The following is a 19296-nucleotide window of genomic DNA, read 5'->3' as shown; positions in this document are numbered from 1 at the left end:
GGGCAGAGGCAGGAAAAAGTCCCATTTTAAAAATCAGCATAACAAAATGCTTTTGTGTTTGGTTGTGGGGTTTTTTCCTTAAAAATCTCATTCACAGAAACAAAACCAAAGCTTTGATACATGGAAGTTCAGACATGATCTTCATGAATCCGTGACTGCCTTTGAAAATAGTTTCTGTATTTTACAGCTTAAAAATCTCTATCACAAATACTTGAAAAAGATATTTTAAGCAGTTATAAAAAGTCACTTTAGATAATACCTCAGTATAAAAAAATACTTTTTATTAGATTTACTTCTTCCTTGAATTCAAATTCATCCTGATGTAGAATTACAAGGAAGAAAGTAAATCAGGAGACTTGATTTTCAGAAATACCAATCAAAATAAAGTAAAAACAGGGAGCTGCGTATAAGCGTAGGATCCTCTTACACTGTTTTCAAAAGCAAAAAGCTATCATACTGAATTTATCTTAAATGAATCTGAAATAGTTTTCTCTTTGATAAACCCCATGAAGTAACAGACCCAAGTGCTGACAGTAATCTACACACTTGTCACACGCTTCTCTTGGGAAGCTTGCCATAAGTGCCTGTGCAATTCTGGAAGAAGGTAGGAGCAAATATGAACATTCTGCCACTGCTCGATCCCCTGAAAAATATCTTGAGCTTTTAAATTTTTTTTTCTTGATTTGGCACGTAACCGAGAATCTTCTCTAAATTACTTTCTCATGCAATTACAGTTTTCCGCCAGGGTACATGAGGATTTCTAAACAATGCCAGTGGTGCTATATGCAGACCTCAGGATTGCAAGAGCACATTCTTATCACTGCTAACAATGTCAAAGCATGCTATGTTTTTTTACGTTGACATGACTTTCATATTGCATCAACCCAGAAGTATAAAAATACTGAACGTAAAAAAAATGCAGTATTAACATGAAAGCAAAACTGCATTGCTCAACAAATTTTAGAAGTTCAAAACGGTTATATTTTCAGAAAACATTATTCAATAAGGGAAACCTTAGTTTAAAGTTCCTCGGTGTTTCAAGTTGGGGTTTTCCCTAGTGTCTCCTGATATGCAATGAATCTTCTCAAATTCATCTTCACATTGTCAAGAACACACAGTTGATCTGTACTATATTGTCCTTTGCCTTCTTTTCGCATCTGTAAAACCAAAAAATGCATACTTTACTAACGGAGAAGTTTCTCCTATTAGATTACCTAAAGTTTAGAGTAATTGGATATACGTCTTCTACCAAGGCTTAGAGGCTTACGCCTTTTGAGAACTCCAACACGTTCACATGTGCGCATGCATACCTAGCAATTACTTCTGCGAGTCAATTGACTATAATAAATCTCTGCCTAAAACTAGACTACTATTGGCATGCTATTTCATCCATAAATCTGAAACGGGCTTATTTTCTGTAGCTTTTTATATAAAAGACCTTGCACACCTAACTCACCAAATAACTGTACTACTGTCAGGTATGTATTTTGCATGTATAGTGCTCAGCTTGAAGACTATGAAAGTCACTCCTGAGGCTTCATCTGACTAAAGAAACAACTAAGTAAAGGTCGTTCTCTATTTTAGACACAGATGTACTTAAAAATACAGTTTAGAATTTTGGCTGGGTGATTCTTGAAAATACAGAACATGTGATCTATTTTAATTAACCAAGAGACCAAAAATGTCCACCTGCAACTACAGCAAGTTAAAAACAAAAGATGTCAATGTAACTTCAGAAGGGACTTCTCTCCCACCAATTTAGTTCTTCTACTCCAGAGACTGGAGTCCATCTGCAGGATTTTTTTTTTTTATTTTATTTTATTATTTTTTTTTTTTTTTTTTACACAAGGGTTTCAGAACAATACACTGATTCGGACATCAATAATGCTGATGGTGTAATGCAGATGTTGCAGTGCAGTGGCTGCGCTGTTACCTGGATGGTTCCATGAACTGCAAGGTAAGTGTGTTTGCTTTCCTCTGAAGTGGAATATCAGAAATTCAGTTATGATTTTGGTTTCGGGTTTTTTTTTTGGTCACCTTATAAAGCCACACATTCCTGCTTAATTATCCCTTCTAGCAGCCCAAATCTCAAAGCTTTAACCAACATCGTGTGTTGAGACGCTGAGCTGGCTGCATTTGATGCCTACCCTCATTTTGAACACTGGCTGAAATTCTTTCAGTGCTGGAAGCAACTTGATCTGTACTGCCGCCTTTTCTGCTTCTTTACCATCTGCAAATACATCAAAAAGTGCATCCAAGGCTTCCCCTGCTACCACAAGAGAAGATTCCTTCATAGCAACCTCAAGAAGAAATTTTCCAATCATCTGAAATAAGAGAGAAGAATTGATTTTTCCAGCTGTGCTGAAAAAAACTGAAACAACTTATCAAAACTGTTTAAGGCTTGCAATGCAAAGTTTGCTTTTTCACCTTCAGTGTTTCAGCTGTATCTTGTCCTTTTGCCAGGACGCTGCCAGAAATTCCAAGGATGCTCACTACGTTCACTCTAACACTGGCGTTGCTGCTGTGAATACCAGCTTCACATAAAGCCAGTAGCTGCTCAGGAGTCATACACTGTTTCACAAGGGGGGAAAAAAAAAAAAAAAAAGAAGGCAGATTGAAAATTTCTGGAATATAAATATGTCTAATATGACATTTAGATCATTTGCTTTTACAGAACACAGGCAAATTCATAACAGAGAAAGAGAGTCCTGTATTATGAAAACTACATAAATTCCAAAATTGTAATCAAGCAAGAAAACAGTTAAACACTCCCTTTCAACTTCTTCAGGTGTTTCCCCCAGAAAGGACAACGAAGGCTGTCATGAAGCTGAGAGAAAAAGTTCTGAACCCAAAGGGATTTTCACAAATTTACCTAGCTTAATAGCTATTTCCAACTCATTACAACTTACAGCATAGAAGCTCATTTTTCAGTTTAAAGCCAGAAAGGGCCAGCAGACCATATAGTATTATGTCCTGTGTATCAAACTATTATGCTTCATTCCTATATGCAGCTCACTAATTCATGTCCAACCAAGATTCTTGGAGGACAGCTAGCTTCAATTAGATGACACCAGGAAATAAAGAATCCACATGTCTAGGTGCTGATTTACTAAAAGCTTGTCATTATATCCATCTCCTAAAGATGCTACCTGTGGCTTACCGCTATTTTGGTTTTGAAATACTTTTCATCTGTTTACATGTTAAGGAGGAGATATCTAAGAAAGTATTCCTGTAAGGGCCATGAAAAATATTAAGAGCGAATGCTATTAAATCTGTTCTTTCGGTATTCACAGTTGCCAAAATTTAGCACTTCATTTAAATGGTTTTGTTTCAAAAACTTTCCAGCACAATCTCACATGAATTTGAACCTACCACAGCATCTGAGTTCAAAAGCTTTTACCTGGGAGATGTTCTTTGATGCCATTGTTTGCAGGAGAGCCCTCAAAGCGCTGGTTATGGCTTCCAGGAATTCTACGTCTGTAGGGAGTTCTGTCAAAGAATTGAACCCAGAGCCAAAAGTTAAACAGGAAGACGAAGGATACAAGAAGCAAAGAAATACAAATTTCTTAATCCCTTAATTGTCCCTCCACGTACTGCCGCAAACAGGAAGATCTAGATCTTCAGACTGGTCTTTGTAGGTTGTAACCATAGCGATTTGTTTGAATTCAGTATTAATTGCATCTGGAGGTCAGACCACAGTCGGTCCTCATCGTCAGGCACATCCCTGGTTAAGACACTCGTGTGACCTAACGTATGGTACAAACCACTGCCGTCAGAACAGAAGCTCGAAAACTGGTATCACACTGAGGCCGTGATACAGGAACTGGGAAAACTAGGGAAGCTGTCTGCGTACTTTAACTCCTTTCTTCTGTCTTCTAAGCAGGCTTTTTAGACACCCACAACACTGGCCTCTTTCCAATTCGTATAAAGAGTGCGGTTTCCAGTGGTTTAATAACCTTTCAGAAGTGTACGGTCTGAACACTGCATTATTCTTGTTTAACTACAAACTCATCAATACCAGTCATCCCCTCCGATACATGTTCTGCACTTCCTGAAGCTTTTTAGTTTCCTCTAATGCGTTCTTATTTTCTGGACTACTCCAGATGCAGAAACGCTTGATTGTTTCACGCGTATCTCCTCTTTTCTCACGTAAGCGACTACATCTTTATGCCTCTGTTTCACCCTGTAAACCACAGAATTCCTTCTCACCACATCTTGGTATGTTATCAACTCTCTCTGGCAGTTTCCACTACATAGCATTTAACTATTAAAAACACCAGCATGTTAACAAAAATGGACGTGGGCCGTTAAACTAATTTATTAGCTGCCTCTATCTTCAGCTAGCCACTTCTCCAGTTTTATCTAAAAACTGACTATTGCGAAGCATAACATGTGGACCCTGAAATCTTGCAAATCCTGCTCTTCAAGCACGAGACAAATAGTTTATGTTAACTTCCTTGCATATGTCTTCATATTTATTTTCGTTTCCTGCATTTTAGGTTTTCAAGCACTAAGCTCTCAGTAATAATGTTCCCATAGACCGATCACATGCTTTTAATGACACTGAGAAAAAAGTGTGTTTTGCAGGCAGATGCATTTTCAAGCATTAATGCAGTGTCATGCTATACACTACAGCAAATAAGAACTACATACACCGCATTTGTGGCTACAAATGACGACGCCTGAAGGAAGGGGAAAAAAACTGAGCTTCTCAAGCTTTTAAGAGACGAGAAAAGACAAAGCCACGCACATGCTAGACTTCAGCAGCTCTAACTTAGGAAAAATGTTTTCTGACAATTTGGAGAATTGGCAGGCTTTTCCAGCCTCAAAGAATATTTCTTCTTTTTTGAAAAGCCATCATCACTGACCTTAAAATAAAACCAGATTATCAGAATAGCCTGAATGAAGCAGCCCATCAAGGAACCAGATCATCAGCTTGAAGCCAGAATTTGGGGGGGTGGGGGTGGGAGTGGGGTGTGTGCACCTTTTTTCTTTTTTTTTGTTGAAAAAAAAAAATCTCAGTTCAACTTCCGTAGTATCAGTATCAGAGAGATAATAGCATAAATGGTCCAACAGCGTTATTGGAATGATGCTGATGTGATGCATAAGGTTACAGGAGGTGGCTGGAAATGCTAACTGCTGCACATCTACACTACACCACCCAGTAACACTGATACTAGCAGACCTATGGGGAAACCATCACAGTATCTCAATGAAATAACGTGCGTTGGAGGCACTACAGTGGATATGTTATAGTGTTTACTAGGATATCTCTGACATACTGAAGCAGTACGTTTAGAAAAATTAAATGTATTGCCTTCTCCACTGAAATCAAACCCCCACCATAAGAGGACGTTAAGCAGCTTTAATATTTAGTCATAAAAACTTTGCACATTTTCTTATTACAAACATATTTTCCATAAAGCGATGCAATCATATGCATAAAACATTTCCTGTACCCAAGGCGGCTGGTATCTTTCCTACTGTAATAAGCATGTAAATTCCAGAGATTTTTGCAACAACCACCTTTGCCATAATTTCGTAAGATTCCTAGAAAAAGTGATGTGAAAGCCTGTGCTAGATACCCTTTTTTCCACATGTCTATTTAGGCTAGTTTGCACATTTAAAAGGAAAACGTCCCATCTTCTTCGTGGCTTGTCTGATTAATGAAAAACTGCTATTATCACAAATATAATCAAGCAAACAGTTCTAGTCTCAGAGCAAGGCAGGATTCATGCACTAACTTAGTGACTTTCTGCGGGCACACACAGACCTATTCTTGCATTAGGAGCATACTTGCTCGAGATGCAATTTGGATAAACACATCTTATCAGGATACACTGTTTTGTCAGCACGTTTCCAACATTCAGTATCCTTATTTTGAAGGGCCCAAGGGATAAAATTAGTAATAAAATGGCATTAAAACTTCCCGATGTACACGGCTACCTTATATCCATATGAAACAGGTCAGCAAGCCCCCTTTACTAGCCATCTTACCCATTTTAGAAAAGACTAGCTGCGAGAGATGCTGTGCAAGGGACTGAAGTGCTGAAGCTCCTCCAAGACAATCCACGTCTGACACTAACAAAATGCTATGAAGACATGTTAAAGCTCTACACTGCACCGCATTCAGTCTGAAACAAACAAACAAAAAATGCCCTTAGCAGATCTCTTTGAAAACAGATGTCCAAATACAAAGAAGGATCTTGAATTAAATAAGGCCGTGATCTGGTGTGCAGTTTACACAAATATTTCTATCTCTGTATTCAAAATCACATATCAGATCTGCCGCTGTCCAGATCTTAAAAGCAACTCAAAGATGGACAATTCTTCTAAAAGTTCTAAAACAACTCAACATACATGAAAAATAGTAAGAGAGACAATGGAATTCCTACTTTTTAATTAATGGTTTCCAAGACGGATTGTGCATACAGATGTCTAGAGCAACACTGTTCGGAAAAGCAGTTTTTTCAAGAATCTGGGGAGGGGAAAAAGAAAGGTTTAGCAATAAAGCTTTTTTTTTTTTTTTTTTTTTTAAGGTGTGTTGGGGGGTAAGACTGAAATTTTAGCTTAATGTCAAACAGATACTACAAACTACGTATTTCAAAGCTTTCCAGGTAGCAAGTGTGTCATCTGCTAGAAATGCCAGAATCTTCCTCAGTCACTCAAACGGTGCAGTTATACACTGGGTTTAGCATAGCATATTTTAAGTATCCCACTGTACTGAACAAAAGGTGATTTTCTAGGTCTCTGGTGTTCTTTTTTATTCAGATCTTTCTTCTTACAGATTCCACTACAGAATTTTCAAATAGCTGCAAGTCTGAAAGACCTCACCATGAAACTTAGGCTGCTTAAGTACAAAAAGCCTTGAATGTTTTCATCTCGCACCTTGATGTCTTGGGTGAGCATTCTACCATGCTGCTGAACTAGCATAATAACGGATTCAAATGATGAACTTCATCTTTACAACCCCAAATAAGAATAAGCAAAACAACTCTGAAACAAGAACATCTGAATTCTTGTCAGTGTCAAACATTGTACCTCTGACACTACGTACACAACAGGGAAAGAGGAACACGCAGTTTTTCAGAGCTGACTGTTGCCACTTACGTATGTTACTCCCACCTCACTTGGCTAATAGGCAAATCTGGCAGTCACGCTTCTACCCAAAGTTTCCTTTCTCTTTGCAGGTAGTCTTTTTCATGTCCAAATCAAGGAATAATATCCTTTGTATTTTGGAAAAGCCAAATAATAAAAAAAAAAAAGGCACTGGATTTCTGAAATATATGAACGCTATTCCCACTTACACGAAGAAATTATTTAGGTCAAGACAGCTCATGTGATGATGCTCCACCTCTAGGCCAAAAAAAGTGAAGTTACACTGATTTAAAAAAATATTGCTTTTCTCCAAATGGATTGGGATAATCTATTTGCCTAACCTGGGATATAAATCAGGCACAAGGGAAAGACTGTACCACGTGCTGGAAATAAAATAAAAGACAATACCTTCTTTGGAATGAGGTTGTTCAGAAATGCTGAGTTAACCTCATCGGAGAGGCACAGAGGTGACATTAGCAGCCCACTCCCCTCATTGTATGAGTTTTCCATAAACAAGTCGCTTTCGTCACTGCTGGAGAGTTCTTCCCATTCGTCATCAGAGGGATCTGCGAATAGAAGACAGACGCGTAAACGTTAACAGCGCTCCCACAACAGGTATCCTGCTTCTCAATTATACTTGGCTCCAGCTCTTGGTTTAGGAGTCTTTAAGCTCTCGGTCTCTAACAGAAGCAACACGAACCAAGTGCCATTAAGCTGCAGTTCTAAATATTATACTACTTCTGTTTGAATTGTTTTACTAAAAAAGCATTTATTTTACGTTCACTCAGGCAACAAGTACTCTTATGAGAGAGGTTCTTCATACGCAGGTGCTTCACTTAAAGATATCAAAAAAGGTATAGAAGAAACATTCATCAAACATTTACTAAGATTTTATCCTGGATTGTACCATTTTACTTTTTGAGGTAGATTCAACCACACAAATACACCAGTTTAACTTATGTACTAACTGAAATCAGTTTAAGGCAAATGTTTCCTCTGGCAACACTGAAGCCACAGACAGACGTCCTCTGACTGGGCACTAACTGGGCTGGATGAAGATGCTTCTGTCTCCACAGCAAGGCCAGCTGAAAGGAAATGATGGCAGCAAAACAAGCCAAAGCAAGCCAGATCATCTCTGTTAGCCGCTTCAGGCAACGTATTTTAAGGAAACTAAACTAGGTTTATAGTTATAAACCTGAACAAGGTTTATACTTCCACGATGCACTCTACTAGCAGGTCTGCAAGGGCAGACGCGGCGAGAGGGGCTGAGGTGGTTATTACCAAGGGGCACAGCTGCCGCAAAGGCAACCATCTGCCCATGGCTTAAGGCAGACCTGGCCTAACAAGCACAAGCCAAGTCCATCATTTGTATTTGAACTATTGTATCTATGTCCACAGGGTTTACACGGGTTTATCTAAAGTTGTTTTAAACCTAGTTACATTTTAACTGGTGCGACACTGGTGTTACGCAAGTCTGAAGTCTACAGGTTGGACTGATCCTCCTCACCGACAGGTGAAAGCTCTGCCTGCGGACATAGGTCAGGATATTTAACTACATGACAAAAATATATCATGTTCACCCCCAAGTAATTTTGTCTGACAACAGATTCACGCAAGATCTAGGTACCGTTAACTACGGTAACAGCCATGCGCTTTTTCTGTGGCAAAAGGTAAATTCATTCACTTAAAATACAGCAAGAAAGGTCCAAATGAACGCATTTCATCGGCGCTGTGCAGCAGCTGAAGAATTTATTTGAAGATGACGACTGCTGTTTATCTGATGCAAAATAACTCATCAGGCTGTGGCAACTTGATCACACGAGTATCTTCTTTTGGTTATGGTAATTAAATAATTCTACAGCCACAATTTGCTAGGGTTGATAGCCTTTGCATGAGAAAACGGTTCTTTTATGCTTTACCAACCCACAGTTGCAACAAGCACGAAAACAAAGTAGACGTCCCCCTTTCAGTCAGTCTCTTGCCTCTTCGAAAACATTACAAAGCAAAGCAAACAAAAATCTCCTTTGAAAATTAAATGAGAACTACATGAGCTGACAATGCAATTCAGCAACAGCCGTCGTACGTTCACAGCGAGTGACCAGGGCAGAGCAGGAACCGGACTCTGCCACATCAGGTTTCTTGTACCGTTCTTGGAAATACAGAAGCAATTCCGATGGCAATCCCATCGGAACTAGCGCTGGTAACCTACGCACTACAGACTGGGCAGCAATGCTGGAGCCTGCTGGTGCTGGCTGCCTTCCCGTGTCCCCGTTCAGGGGAGGGCACTCCGCTTCTTCCCAACGCCGGCCCGCGTTCCGTAAAACACGTCCCTTGCCAGCCTGGTTATTTCCCTCAGTCCTGTGGCAAGCTGAGTGTTTCTATGAACTCAGCATAATGGCTCGAGCTATTTTAGTCCTCAAATAACTTGAAAATTAAATGAACAGCTGCCTCTGGATTCCTTTTAATTTCTACAGACTATGTTTCTGTCTGCCCATGAATGGGTAAAGTACCGTAGTGAAATACAACACAATCAACCTTACATTACACTGAGTGAATGGCAGAATATGCAGCTTATCCACAAGAGATTTTCCAATTAAAGGGGAGAGCTTATGAATTACAGCTCATTAGATGAGAAATGCAGTTATGAAAGGAGCTTCGTATTACTAGGTGCAGAATTTCCTTGTGCTGCAAGAGAAAAAAAAGTCACCATTGGGAATATCTAGGTATTACTGTGGATTTTATTAGAACCTGAAAGATTTACTTAGAAAGTTATCTCCTACACAATTACTTTTGCATCAGGCTCACGAACTGTATTAGCAATCACCATTTTCAGGTTTTGGAGAAATTTTGGGGTGTTGGGGGAGGTGGTTTGTTCATTTTAGACAGAATTTGAGAATCATCCGTCTTCCTGAAAAGCTATCAAAACTGATTATTGGAGTTCACAGAAGACAGAGAGTAACTATTTCCCACTCCCCCCAGAGTAACCGCCTTTCTTTCTCCTCCAAAAAGGTGGAGAAAAAAGGCTCATAAAGGTGGAACCCTGAACAGCCTAAATCTGCGCTGCTGTCAGATTTGCATGCAAAAGCTGTCACTCCTCCTTTTGCAACACTTCCAGTATCAAAACTAAACCAAAACTAGGAGATTTATCTGCTTTAAACAAACAAACAAAAAACCAATGCCCCAGTCCTGCGATGCGATTCGCACCCATACTGTAGCAGATGAACACCCAGAGCATGCTCCAACTGCACAAGGAATCTGCTGTAATACTTTTTAGGAAATATCTCGTCAGCACAAGTGGTTTTTTGTTTGTTCTTAAATGTCGGTACATGTAGCATCATACAAAAAATATTTAAGTAAGAAATTATTTAAATGAGAAAAAAACCACTTAAATTAGTAACAGAAATTACAGTCCAATCTGCCCCACAGATGAAGGTGTCAGGGACAAGTCTATGTGCATTCACCCTTAAAAGCTGAGATCACCGAACAGCAAACTAAACGTGACCTGTTCCCGAAAGAAAACGCATCACAACACTTGCAATGAAAGAGATTCCTACAAACCTTCGCTGCAGCACATATTAACAATGATTTCCAGAGCAGTCTGCTGAGCCGTCAGTAAAGCTGTCACTTCTTTCAGTTCCCACTTATCAGACTAAAAAAGAAAAATACGAGCCAAAATTAATTTTCTAAAACATTTCAGTGCAATTTAGAGTACTCCGGCTGTCAGTTAAAAATACAATCCAGCCATTTCTGCTTCTCATCCCTCCCCATTATATAAAGAAAGAAAGAAGAGGGGAAGGAAAAAAAAAAAAATCCCTATCGTCTTTCTGCTGGATGCTTCAGAATAAATTTTACCTTTAAGGAACACCGCCTGCACTAAAGTTGTAACAGACAAGATTATGTAATGTTAGCTAAAGCCCTAACAGAAATATTTATTTCTGCTACTCATTTCATGTACACAGTAGCCAACGCATTAGTTAACCTCTGTGTCACCTCCACTCCCGACTGAAGGGTTACAACCAGTACAAGTCCCACTCGCCTCATGCGGAGATCAGAACTCCCTGCGGTAGCTACAGGTAGAAGCGTCAGGTAAGCCTGTATCTTCCACCAGAGGAAAAAACATGGAAACGCGCTTTCCTGATGTGCCGCGCAACTTGACTGCACTGGAACAAGCTGTGCTGAAATCCTCCACGCTCACCTTTGAGGCTTCAGCTAAAGTAGTCATGCTATTTGGGAGGTCGGATTAGTAACACTCGTGGGCAGTTTACTCGGGCTAACGCCGAGTCAGATGCTCGGCCAAACGCAGTAAGCTGCCCGAGAGCCAGCCAGCCACACTTACGGGAAGTAGATCCGAAATGTCATTTTCTCTCCTGACTTTTCCTTTTGGTATTTCTTCCATGTCATCTTCACTCAAAATACAGTTGTCTATAACATCACTCATGTTTTCCTCTGTTTCTGCCTCGGCAGCAAGTTTTAACCTGTTTTTTTCAGCTTCGTTCATACGAATAATTGTTTCGCCAGCATCTATTGCTAATGCTTCTGAAAAAATCTTCAGGATTGCATTAACCGTGCTTCCCAGGCTACCTGGTGGAATGGTATCCTTGATATTCCAGATAGTGCCTAAACATGAGAAAGTTGAAATACACGAGTTGAAATACTCAATTCTCAGCTCCGTAATAGCCACGTATTTTCTAAGGACACAGGCTCCGCTACTTAAAATACTCAGTGCTTATACTTCAGTATAAATGCTCGAGTCTTTTCTCTAGAGACTTGTATTTTTTTTCTGTTTAACATGTCATATACTCATCTGTAATAACTATGTTATGCCCACATATTAGGCTCAAGTAAGTTTCCGCGTGTAAGTATACACAGAGTATTGATGTGGAGTGACCTCGGTGACACTTTTTACCTGCGATAATAAATCCATGAGATAGCCACTTTCTAAGCATCCTCAGAACTAATTTATTACAATCCAGTATCAAAAATCACCATGGTTGAGCATTTGTGGTAGAAAGAAGAATGCAAGGTAGAGAATCAGAGGTAAACATCTACACCTGTTAAGATCAAAACGATTCCTGTACTACTTATTATCGACTCACTCCACTGTTGAAAACCAAATGGGCAGTTAAAATGTGTTATGACACTGAGCAGGTACTGAATTCAGAACCAAGCACTTAAGACAGCTTTAAAACGAGTTGCAAATACCCAGTCACTGCAAAACACAATCCCAAAAGGCAGAAATAACCTCATGAACCACCTATACAGGCTCTGACGATCCAATGTCCAGACAGTGGCAGAGCAGACCGAGCCTCCTGTCCTTCCCACCCTCCTTTAGCTGCCGCACTCTCCATGGCAAAGCAACCAACGCCCTCCGGCATCGTACCTGCTATCAGTGTTCTCAGGAGGATATGCTTCATCGTGCTCTCTGGACACAACATCACGGTTTCCAATACTTGTTGTGCAGAAGCATTAAATGAGGAAAGAAGATCTGGATTATCTTCAGTCACTGCCTGCAAGCAGTTTGCTGCAGCAAACAACAACAAAGATCATTAACAAACCCAACAGTAGCTTTCACTCTCCTAACGAGAAAGCATTACCTTCCTGAAAGCTGGAGTAATGAAACGCAGAGAGAGGAAAAAACACTGCATGCAGCATCATGCTGTAATGGTACGACCCCGTCCTTCACAAGCTGTGTTTTAGATTAAAAGACGTTCTATGGCAAATCTGTACACAAAACAGGTGAGGACATAACCACATCCGACAGGGAACTGGCTGTATTCGCTTCACCTACTCAAAATTCAATGTCTCCATTGTATACTGACTAGGGACACCACCAAAAAATGCTGGGAGCACATACACCTGTAAGACCATTTTAAGACTATATTAACACTGCTACTAATAAAACCGTGTTAAAAGTGACAGGAGTTGTTTGGGCTTTTTTTTTAGATGGACCATGTTGTTTGCTCTACAAATTAAACCCTTCATTACCAAAATCAGAAAACAAAATGAAGAACACTGCCTCCATCTAGAGCTTTGTTGCCGCAAAATTTTGCCTCCTCTGTAACCACCAATAAGCCATTCTCCCTGGGACTGAAAACAAGCACAACAGATGTCAACTTCTGAACGCTGCGCTGTTCAGAAGGGAATTCAAAGTCTTATATTCAGTGTGAAGTTTAAGTAATGCTAAGGCAGGTGCATTATGCAATGGACGTGACATCAGTATTACATTCATATAATAAAGAAAAAAAGCAGTTTTAAATCGTTATCTTCTCTTTTAACCACTTACCTACTGAAATAGCCAGATCCACATTTGTGGAAAATTTCTTCATGTAACGTAACACAGGCTCCAGGCATCCTTCTTTATTGAATATGTACACTGCAGTATTGTTGCATTCACTAAAGCATAAAAAAGATTAATAAAACGCTTTTCCCAGGAAAAAAGTTACTGTAACAACATTTTAAGTAACGCGTACCCACTATTACTCGCGTTTTAAAAACCTACCAAAGAATTACAGGTTAGTCGAAGAGCTATCGAGGTTATGATCAGCTCTATATAAAAGGGAGAAAGAGAGGCTGCAATACCCGGGACAGCCCTGAGGAAAGCTGCCTTCTGCCAGCTGCTTCCTCACGCACGGCACCCGGCAGTTTGTTTGGGAGCCTAAATACAGTCTCAGGCGGACAGAGCCAGCCAGAGCGTCAAAGGCAGCGTATAGCTGCGGGCTACAAGCCAGCCCAGCACTTTCTGCGGCCGTGGAAGACCATCCACAAACTCACTGGCAACAGAGCGGGCTGTTGCCCCTCACATCAAGAGCTGCTTACTGCAGAAAATGACTGCTCTCACCATTCAGGAATGCACGCTAAGTCACTGCTAAATGTGACATTGACTGTAATTACCTAACAGTGGGAATTGTGTTTCTTCAAGTTTTCACAGCTATTGCCGTTTTTAGACTAATATATCGCTACGAGACAAATTCAAACTAAAAAAGCATGGAACCTAACTAGCTACACAAGTCTTTGCTTTCCAGCATATCCTCAAAGCTTCGTCAAAAATACCTTCAAAATTTACTTTTGAAGATATTATGTCTCAGCATCAATAACAGCCCCAATTTTGTCAGTACCAAACTTAGCAATGAAGTCAGCAGTTCACGGTCATTGCCACAAAGTTCAAAATACAGAAGTGATTTATAGCACACTTAATGATCATAGGTCCTGTTCCAAAGCACTTATGTCTACACAAGCAGTAAAAAAAAAAATTAACACAAAACATTGTTGAGTCAGAGTTACAAAGGGTTATGGATTCTGTGTAAGGTGCTGAGCAAGCAGTTTCTGTACTGTTCTAGATTCCAATCCCTAAAAAAAAAAAAAAATTTACAAATAAGGCCTCAAGCCAGCAACCATACGGACAGACGTAGAGGCAGCTCCACTGAAATACTGTACAGCACAAAACAAAATTCTGTATGGACCAAAGTGCATAATGACATGGAGCTGTTATAAAACGAAGGTAAACAAAAAAATTCAAGGAGAACTTTCAGAAAAGGTTCGTTATCACTTCAACGTTTATAGCCAGTTCTGTATTAGTAGTGTTGCCATTTCTCTTCCTTCACCTGGTGTTTCCAATGTAGACTAACTGAACAATTGGCATTCTTTCTCACATAATTTGCATCAGTGCCTCAGTCACTAAGGGATAGTTTGTCCAAACATTCAATATTAACTTTTGGGATGACCTGCAGAGGGAAAAAGTAGTACAAAACCTCCTCATATTCCCAGAGCACTGGAATCCACTGATCAGAATTTCATTTTCTCCACCTCTCCTGTATCATGATAAGGATATATCCTTATAAATATGTATATAAGGAGACTATGACACAACACATTCAGAAAACAGTATCAAAATTTAGGATGAACAACCAAAAGAAAAAAAATTGTCACTCACCTAAAACCAATGAGCAACTTTGTGCACTTTTAGAATCCTTTACTTACAAAAGTAATTTATGGTAGAAGAAACTTGTATGTCAGTTCGGATGAGGGCTTGCCAGTTATTAAGCAAGGCACACATAGGAGCGACATAATCAGAAATCAGAATCGGCAACTGAATATACCTTCCCATGCAAGGAGAATCATTGCTTTTCTGCCTCAATTACTATTCTCTTTTCCAGGAACAACTTAATTTAGCTCTTCTAAAAGGCCAGTGTTTACACAGCACTTACCACACATTCCACAGCAAATTAATAGCCTCGTTAGCTATGTCTTCAATATAATTTTTGTTCATCTCCCTGCATTTCTTTGGAGAGAGCTGGTTAGCATCTAGTCCAGTGCTACACTACAACCAAAAAAAAGAAGCAGGGTTGGGAAACAAAGAAGCCAAGAGAAAAGCTTAAAACTTAAAAAAAAAAAAAAAAAAAAAAAAAACCAACCACAAAAAAACAAACACAAACTTAAAACAGTAGTGGCAGAGTGAATACAGAGATCTTTCATGAAGCGTTTATTACCAGAAAACCCACCTAGTTTCCTATTGTTTATGAGAACTGGGCCACAATGGAATTGAATCACTGACAAAGTTTTTTCTCTTGTAGAAAGACTCTTACAGTACTTGGTTTGCATTCAATAGCCTTCAGAAGCATTTTTTTAAAATAAAGAAATACTTAGCAATTTTAGAACCTGAAATACCGTTTCTTGCTAATACGGTCTGTAGGCAATTTTCAACAGTTCTTTCTAATCAACACAGATTAATCCAGCTAATATCTTGCTGTGCTTTACAATAACGCTATTACCCATATTTTAAAATGGGGAAGTAACGTACAGAAAATGATGGTATTGCTCAAGGCTGCTCATACAAAGACAGCAGGTGACAGAATTCAATGCAATTTCCAAACTGCCCTGCAACACTTGGACCAAACAAAGAATCGGTATTCAGTACAGGTTATTCTACAATAGCAGTAACTACCCAACTGTAAAACCAAGCTTCCATTTAGACAAAACTGTTTACCCAAAAAACCTCACTAACGTTGCAACGTAAAGTGTTAGATCTGGATCTTGACTGACAGAATAGACTTGTCTTGACTGAGGTTCCAGACCCCAAAATCTCCAGACCATTTAAGCAAAAATCATCCTAGCCAGCAAACCTCACCATGGACCCAAGCAGGTCAGGAGGCAGACGCGAGTGGTTTGAAATCTCTAGAATAATTTTTGTACTATTAAACCTACTGAAACAGTCTTTTAAAAGATCTTTCAAATATCTTATCTTGATAATAGCTACAAAAATTGAGCTATTTTTGAAAATGGGATAATTCAATGGCTAGATCAGGTTTTAAATCAGAATAAAAATAAACATACCTCTTTCAGAAGTGCGACAAGGGGTGTCATAATGTCTTTTGTCACCATGTCATCACAGACTTCAAATCCTCCACAAGCACTCAGATTTCTGAGGAAAAATAAATAAATAAATAAATGCTTTGGATCAGATACAATACTTTCCAGGAACGTTTCAAAAAAACCCGTGTACTTGGTATTCTTCTCTAAAGGTTATGGTATTTTATGTTTTAAAATCAATCTGCTTAATCAGTAACTTTAGTCTCCTACTTTCCTAACATAAAAGGATAACTTTGGTGTTAGGCAAAAATAAATATTTTTCACTTACTTGTCTCGCATAACTAGAAAGCCTATCTGTACTAAACCATGACTTGCCAGGTATTACGCAGCATAAGATGCAACATGAACGTTTAACAAGCATTAGCATTACATTCCTGTACAAATAAAGCAAGCTGTAGGTCTGACCGCAGAATACCAACTCAAAAGGATGCTGTTTAATATTTACAAGTTTCTCAAAAGCCACCTATGTGCATTCTCTAACTAACCCACCACTCCTACAGCGTCATCAGGACACAAAATGCAATATTAACAGCTTTCAAGTTCTCCATATTTCTCCATACTACTGTTGGGTTTTCCCACCCCTAATATAAGGAGGGAAAGGAGCACGTTTCCACTGGGAGTAGACAAAACAGTAGTAACTAACTTAAATCCTGCTCCTGACATTAAAGTCTCACGGCAGCCTACTGGAGCAAGAAAAGCCCAAAAGCGCCTCTCTCGGGGACTTCGACTGACGGAAGCATATGTACTCAAAACGCAGGTGAAGCAAGAGAGGCGAGTTCATGGCTTTTAACAGCAAAACCCCACTCTTTTCTTTTATACGCCAGCAGTACCTCATTCGAACTCTGAATATTAACAATTACTTACCGGAGAGCGCCAGCAGCTGTCTCGCGAACACCTAAACTGTGATCCATCAACAACGGTCCTAAACAGCGGACAACATCTCTCTGGAGGAAGGCTGGGATTACGTGCTGCTGCTGCAACAGCTTGGAAATACTGGCACAGGCATACTCCCTCACTTCAGCGCTCGGATGCTGCAGCTGCGGAGACACGAACGGGGCAGATTAGCAGGCAGGGAGAAGGTACCTGGAGGTTCTTATTGAGTGAAAAGACTGATCTGCCTTTTGATTTGCAGGCCTAGCACCGTAGCTCCGGTTCTACTGCTCCTGAATGGAATCAAGAGCTTTTACCTTCCATGGAAGTTTCTAAATCCTCACCTGGGTTACGCGTGCTAACCATATGGCTAGGTAAATACTATTCGGGGTGTTTAACAAGAGCGCCGTAGTTCAGGCACAGATTTGACACTAGCCGGCCCTGGTGAGGCCTCATTATCTACCTTCATTACCATGTTAAAACAAAAAGAGACAAGAGTGTGGGGGGGAAATGCCATCAAGGAAGTATAACAGGCACAACATACACCACCATAAAGAAAAATTGAAGAATCAAAAAATACAAAAAAACATGAAACATAACAGCTTTTAGACTAAAAACATCGCTTAAAAACAAGGAGCAAGTGTTCTCCACGCCCACAAGATGACACTGACTTGTGCTGTAATGCAGGTTTAGGTGAGATCCGAGAATTGCAAACCATAAAAATAATAAAACAGCAGAAGTGCCTATCTCAGAAGGTCTCAGAGCTCATTGAAAAGCTAACAGAAAAGATAAACATCTGCTGAAGAGCAGAGTGGAAAACAGTGGTACGTTAGATCCCACCTCACTGAAACTGATAAAGGTCTCACAGTTCATCTTCACCCGTGCAGTTATGTATTTTTGTGCTCCCTTTTTTTTGTCGTTTTATCTAAAGACCAAATAGATTAGTCCAGAAGAACAATCAAGCAGTGATTAGTTCAATGAGTCCAGTTAGATGAAGTGAAGAAAGGGGATTTACTTACTGCAAGGAAAACAGATTTTTACTTCTGACTCTAACGCAACACGTGCAGGACGGCGTTTAAGCTACACTTTTCACCTGGAATACTTCAACCAAGCCAAGAACGCGGCCAAACTCAGCCTTTTTCCGTATTTTCTATCAGTTGTCTCTTCCGCGCGGATCCGGGGCTGCCGGCGGGGCCGCGCTCCAGCCGGGCACGCCGAACCCCACCACGGCCACAACTCCTTCCAGGCGCCTCCCGCCCCTCGGAGCCCGTCAGGACGGGGAGAACGGGAGCCGGGAGGGGGTGCCGTGCCCCTCGCCCCGCCGCCGGGCGCAGCCGTGACGCCGGGCGAGCGACGGGCGGCGGCCGCCCCGCGGCTCCTTCCCGCGCCCGACACGGCCGGGGAGGGCCGAGACCTCGCCCCGCCGCACCGCAGCGGCGGGCACGTCCCCCGCCGGCCCCGGGACGCGGCTGCCGGGGCGTCCCCGCTCCCCCGAGCCCGCCGCCGCCCCCCCTCCCCGCCCCCCTCCCCGCCCCCCTCCCCGGCGGCCGCCCGCGTTTCCCGCCCGCACCTTCTCCAGCAGCTCCGCGGCCGGTTCCTCCTCCTCCTCGGGGCCGCCCTCCCCGTCGCGGCACTGGTCGGGGCCGGCGGGGGAGAAGGGGGCCCTGCGGAACCGCCGCCGCGCCCGGCTCTTCCCCATGGCTCCGCCGCCGCCGCGCCGCTCGGCGCCGGCGCACCCACGTGTGCGCCCCCGCGCAGGCGCAGCCCGGCCCGGCGGGCGGAGAGCTACCGGCTACCGAGCCACCGCGGCCCGGCCGGGCCGGCCACCGGGCAAGCAGGGCCAGCGACACGCCTCCGGTGCTCAGCGACACCGGCGTCACTTACCCCGGCGTCCCGGTACGCCCACCACCGGCAGCATCCTCACACGCCCCCGGGGACATCGGCGGCTACTCCGGATGTTTC

At 41.4% G+C, this 19296-nt stretch overlaps 1 protein-coding gene across 1 annotated transcript; it reads right to left on the bottom strand.

Annotated features, from left to right (window-relative positions):
- Window positions 1-672: 672 nt before the first annotated feature.
- HEATR3 (HEAT repeat containing 3) lies at window positions 673-19033 on the bottom strand (the record flags this gene model as incomplete). The annotated part of the gene is made up of 15 exons (XM_082489400.1): window positions 673-1157; window positions 2148-2324; window positions 2428-2571; window positions 3401-3489; window positions 5998-6134; window positions 6396-6478; window positions 7507-7664; window positions 10657-10747; window positions 11435-11715; window positions 12479-12619; window positions 13382-13491; window positions 15303-15415; window positions 16429-16516; window positions 17329-17501; window positions 18905-19033. 15 exons carry the CDS (start codon window positions 19031-19033, stop codon window positions 1038-1040), a joined length of 2034 nt encoding a protein of 677 aa, XP_082345526.1. The 3' UTR covers window positions 673-1037.
- Window positions 19034-19296: the final 263 nt, after the last annotated feature.

This window comes from Vanellus vanellus, assembly GCF_965231255.1.
Source record: "Vanellus vanellus genome assembly, chromosome: 12".
Classification (NCBI taxonomy): domain Eukaryota; kingdom Metazoa; phylum Chordata; class Aves; order Charadriiformes; family Charadriidae; genus Vanellus; species Vanellus vanellus.
This window is presented reverse-complemented; position numbering and strand designations above follow the sequence as displayed.